Genomic DNA, 5,392 nt, shown 5'->3' with positions numbered 1-5,392 from the left:
GGGTCAAACTGAAAAGAAAAGTCTTGTACCATTTTGCAAAATTCGCAATAGTTAATAAATAATTCGCAAACGAGTTATTAAATAAAACGTCTGAGCGAATGAGCGCACAAGGAGCGATAGAGACGGAGGCTCGGTGGCTGGCTGGGCTGGCATGGTGCACGGCGCGCGGCAAGCGGTGGGGGTCCAGAGACGAGCGGCGAGCGGGGCGCGGCGCGGCGCGGCGAACGTCGAGCGACAGATGTTATACACTGCGGCGAAAAAGTATTAGAGCCAGCACATACTAAACTTACGATAATTCCTTCGCGTAAACGGGATTTTGTAGTAACTTACTGTAATAATTTACTCCGCGTAAACGAGTGAATTATTGTAAGTTACTACAGAAGTAACGCGCTCGCGTAAACGTAGTAACAGGTAGCACACGTATTGCATAAACATTGCCGTAGCGTCTTACGCCTTAGATAATATTAATTAGTTTAGCTTGAATTATGTATGTGTAATAGAAACATTTAATTTTAGTAAATTAAATTATTTTGCATGTCAAAGTTTACGAGGTTTACAAAGCTTTACTTTAACTTTTGTTTATGTTAGAATAACTTTAATGGTGCGTGTCCACCTGCGAGTAAAACTCTCGAGAGTAGCTCTCGAGATTGATTCTCGCAAATGGACATATTCCTGAAGAGTACCTAACGGAGAATGAATCGCAGCTCTCGGCGAGCGAACTTTTCAAGACCTACTCGCAAATCGACACGACGTTATTTTACTCTCGGAGATCAGCTCGCCAAGCTCGAACGCTGTTCGCATTTTGAGAGCTACATGTTGAGAGTAAAAACCGAGATGGCAAAAGTTTGTTCCTTTGATGACACAAAGGAATTTATTGAACAATGCGGAAATTATAAACTGTTGTGGAATACGATACTTTATAACTACTGTGACAGAAATAAAAAAATTTTTAACACATCGTACTATTTATCGTGTTGTGCAAAAATTGCGTGAGACAGGTTGTCTTGTGCATAATAGAAGAGACATACCAGTGCGTCGCGTCGTCGTGTTTGAGACGAAGAGAGAATACTCGACGCATTTTATGAAAATCCGAACAACAGCGTGCGTCGTGCAGCATGCGAGTTTCATCTCTCTCGGTACGAGGTGCATCGCACATTACGAGAGAATGATTTGCATCCGTACCACTACCAGCGGGTGCAACAGCTTTTAGCGCGAGATCTAGAACCACGGATATACTTTTGTGAAAGTATTGTCATTATCAACTTTTTATATTTGCGGTAATTTGAGTGTACAATAATTAGAAACTGTGGAAAAAAACATACGTAGGGTCCCTCGCGCAATGCCGACGGAATTTATCTTTCCCGGATAACATTCTGTGGACCGACGAAGCGACGTTTACACCAAACGGCGTATTCAATTCCCGGAATTTTGTTTATTGGTCGGATGAAAACCCGCACGTCGTCCGTGAGGGCAATTTTCAATATCGCTGGTCCATAAACGTATGGGCGGGAGTAATCGAGAATCAAGTGGTAAGTAAAAGTAGAAAGAAAGCAATTTTCTCTTGTTGTTTAAGTGAAGAAACATTTTTAATCATTATTTCCAGATCGGTCCATATTTCCTCCCACCGCGTTTAACTGGCAATATTTATGCCAATTTTATTGAGAATGAATTGCCAGTTCTTCTCGCGGATGTGCCCCTTCGCGTACGGGCGCAGCTAATTTTTCAACACGACGGAGCTCCGGCTCATTTTAGTCGTCAAGTGCGCGAAATATTAGACGCGCGTTTTCCGGATAGGTGGATGGGTCGTGGTGGCCCAATCGCCTGGCCGGCACGGTCGCCAGATTTAAATGTATTAGACTTTTTTGTATGGGGTCATATAAAAAGTCTAATCGAGCAACGGCGTAATAGTGGAGAAAACGAGGTACGTGAAGCTATTGTTGCGACCTTCGATACTATTACGCCGGACATGGCGCACCGTGTGCGACGCGCAATATTGTACGAAGGGCCGAACTCTGCATACGAGAGAGAGGACGGCACTTCGAACAATTTTTGCATTAAATAATGAGAGTGGATTAGGCCTACCGGGAAAACCACTATAAAAAAACGCACCAAGCTATCTACCGCAAAGTGGTGTGGAAATTATAGCGTATCATTTTCCTGCCATCGAAAAGGCGAGAGGCTAAGAGCTAGCGCACGTACATTGCCGTAGTATCTTACGCCTTACGTACAGAAATTACGTACGAGATTGTTGCGTTACGCGGCACGTACGCAGCAAAAAATCGTGTGTATCCTACGTTAAAATTTCCTTGTGTTACCAAAATTTAATTGTTACTTTAACGTAAAATACACATACAACAAATATGTTATTATTTTCTTAACATTTTCGTATGTTACATTTATGTCAACGTGATAACTTAACAATTTATGCGTATGTCATGTAGAAATTAAATATTATTTTGAGTTCTTTTAATACAACTATTTTTTAACAAATAAAACGTCTTATGGTGCGTGTCCACCTGCGAGTAAAACTCGCGAGAGTAGCTCTCGAGATTGATTCTCGCAATTGGACATATTCCTGGAGAGTACCTAACGGAGAATGAATCGCAGCCAGGGGTTACGAACTCCTATTGTTCTCGCGGTACCAGTGTTTGCAGCGCCCTCACTGAGTGACAGGGCTCATGGACGCGAACTAAAGCGCATAGTGTGAGTGAGTGCGAGTGAGAGAGAGATAAAAGTTTCCTGCGCGAGTGAGTGAGATGGATGAACGCTATACGCACGCTGCTGTACGCAGAAATATATATATATATATATAACATATATATGTATATAACAATAAATTAACAAAATATTTAATAAATATGTATTTTCTCAGCTTGTTTTAGGGGATATAATAACAATATCACAACCAACAATTTCACGAATTGTGTTTAGAGTGTCCATTTTATTAGGGGTATTCAAATAAGTTAAAGTTTAACGGTTTGACAGGTTATGTCGGGTTAAAGTCGAGTAAAAAGTTAATTAATTAACTTTGGGCGCGCTACTCTTTAAGGTTATGCAAAATACATAAGTGACTCATTAACCTATCACATTAATCTTTAGGTTAAAAGTGTAAAAATTAACTTTTTACCCGACTTTAACCCGACATAACCTGTCAAACCGTTAAACTCTAACTTATTTGAATACCCCTATTAGCGAGCTACATTAACCGATACATAAGAATACCATCGTCAGAAGAATCACGTTCTGAGAATAAAAGATTATTTAGAGAACTTGGACGTGGTCATGGAGGCATAGGCCTTCCTAGTATCGATGGCGCAATAGATTGCACACATATTCGTCTAGTCCACACAAGATTTCAAAATGTTGACGAAATTTTTAGAAATAGAAAAGGATACTTTTCTTTAAATGTTTAGGTACATACACATATATTTTCTTAAATTATTCCATACAAAAAAATATACAAAGCAAAAACTATCTCTTAATTCTCATTTCACTTGTTCTCTTTACAGATTATTGTTGGGCCACGCACAGAAATTCTAGATATTGTTCCTGAATGGCCAGGTAGTGAGCACGACAGCCGAATCTTCCAAAATTTTCGCATATATATGCGATATAGGCAAGGCGAATTAGATGGAATCCTTGTAGGAGATGCTGGATATCCCGCATTGCCTTTTTTACTTACACCGATTGGTAATCCTAGAACAGATGAAAAAATAAGATTCGATATATGTGTATTTTATATATAAGATAATGAAAAAGTAGAAAATGAAGTCCCGGTAGCCGAATCTCACGGACAACCTAGAAACGGGTTCTTCATACGAAATGCTTTTATTGATCGACTGTTCGGATATAATTTTTATTATTATTTTATATGTGTGTGTGTGTGTGTGTGTGTGTGTTGTTTAATTGTATTATGTTTATTAATGACATATATTAATTTCAGTTATAATACAATTCATGGAAGAACAAGGAGAATTGTTGAGAGGACGTTTGGCATATGGAAACGTAGATTTCTGTCAAAAGGACTGTCTGTCAAAAGGACTTGGCACGAAATTGTTAACGTCCACATCAATCGTTGTGGCATGTGCTGTTCTTCACAACCTTGCATTAATTTTAAATGATAAGTTGGAAGAAGATGATGAAGAAGTAGAAAATCTCAATAATGAAGTCCCGGTGGCCGAGCCTCACTGGCAACCTGGAGATGGTTTTCTCGCACGAGATGCTCTTATCGAACGACTGTTCAGATAGACAATTCTTCTTTTCGTACATCTTTTTCTTGTTCCTCTCCACTGCAACCATTAACGTATCATCTTTCTCTGTAGAAATACATGGATCTGTAAAGCATAAACACAATACATGCTTTTATATATACATATCTAGCATTTATTTGTATACATTTAAAAAAATTTGTTAACATATAAATATACAACATGACTAAATATTACCTTGAAAAATATCTTTTCTGTGTGCGTTTATGTAACCCCTTCATTATCAGATTCCAATAATTCTACACTTTGGTCAGTAGATATTACTTCAAAAACGTCTCGTTTATCTGAAATATATTTATTATATAAGTAACGTGACTATTAATACTTAGAATTAAAACCTTTTAATTACACATGCTTCATTAAAACATTTTATTATGTAAGTAATAATAATTACGTTTTAGTATGTTACTAATAATTATAACCTTTTAAGTGTGATTAATGAAGATGACGTACGTTTATTATGTAAGTAATAATTATAACCTCTTGAGTGTGATTAATGAAAATAACGTACGCATTTTATAATAATTAGGATAAGAAGATAGGATAAGAAGCTTATAATGACAGTTGTTACACACGATGGATTGAAGAACATTGATTTATTTTTTTCAAACATAATATATGTAATGTATGTAAGGCACATACCAGTGACTTAAGTAACTTAATAAAGTAACATAATTTTAAATTTTTTCTTTTAATAACATCTTAGCCATAAACTTAATATGTTTATTATCTTTTATCACAATCTTATTTTTAATCTTTTATCACAAAATGTTATCTTAGGCAACAACAAACATCTTAGGCAACATAATTGCACTTTGAACTAAACACATCTGTAATTTATAATATTATATAACATATAATATTGCATACATAAACTTACATTATATTATATACATACATCTACACACGTACATATATGTATACAAAGTATAGAACATAAGATAAATAATCTATTAGTAGACATATCGTTGTTAATGCAACAAAAAAATTAAAATATAACTCGTTTAAAAAAATTCATAATCCACTGCATAAAGTCGTGAGTGTGTCATCCTTTAGAAAAAAAGTGGATCTGTAAAACACAAACATAACATATATTTTTTACATATGCATTGTGACGTTGCGGC

At 36.6% G+C, this 5,392-nt stretch overlaps 1 protein-coding gene across 1 annotated transcript; it reads left to right on the top strand.

The window, feature by feature from the left end:
- Nucleotides 1–1,798: 1,798 nt before the first annotated feature.
- Nucleotides 1,799–4,248, top strand: LOC112453180 (protein ALP1-like). The gene is made up of 3 exons (XM_025013788.1): nt 1,799–1,921; nt 3,510–3,690; nt 3,944–4,248. Exons 1-3 carry the CDS (start codon nt 1,799–1,801, stop codon nt 4,246–4,248), a joined length of 609 nt encoding a protein of 202 aa, XP_024869556.1.
- The last annotated feature ends 1,144 nt before the right edge of the window (nt 4,249–5,392 follow it).

The sequence above is a fragment of the Temnothorax curvispinosus genome, unplaced genomic scaffold (genome assembly GCF_003070985.1).
Source record: "Temnothorax curvispinosus isolate PA1 unplaced genomic scaffold, ASM307098v1 QBEX01004111.1, whole genome shotgun sequence".
In the NCBI taxonomy this organism is placed as follows: Eukaryota; Metazoa; Arthropoda; class Insecta; order Hymenoptera; family Formicidae; genus Temnothorax; species Temnothorax curvispinosus.
Note: the sequence above shows the minus strand (reverse complement) of the source record. Positions and strands in the feature narration are given on the sequence as shown.

Coding starts and splice junctions, on each gene's coding strand:
- LOC112453180 (XM_025013788.1), top strand. CDS start 1,799: ATGGGTCGTGGTGGCCCAATCGCCTGGCCGGCACGGTCGCCAGATTTA. Junction 1,922..3,509: donor GTAATAGTGGAGAAAACGAG/GTACGTGAAGCT, acceptor TTCTCTTTACAG/ATTATTGTTGGGCCACGCAC. Junction 3,691..3,943: donor TTTTTTACTTACACCGATTG/GTAATCCTAGAA, acceptor TATTAATTTCAG/TTATAATACAATTCATGGAA.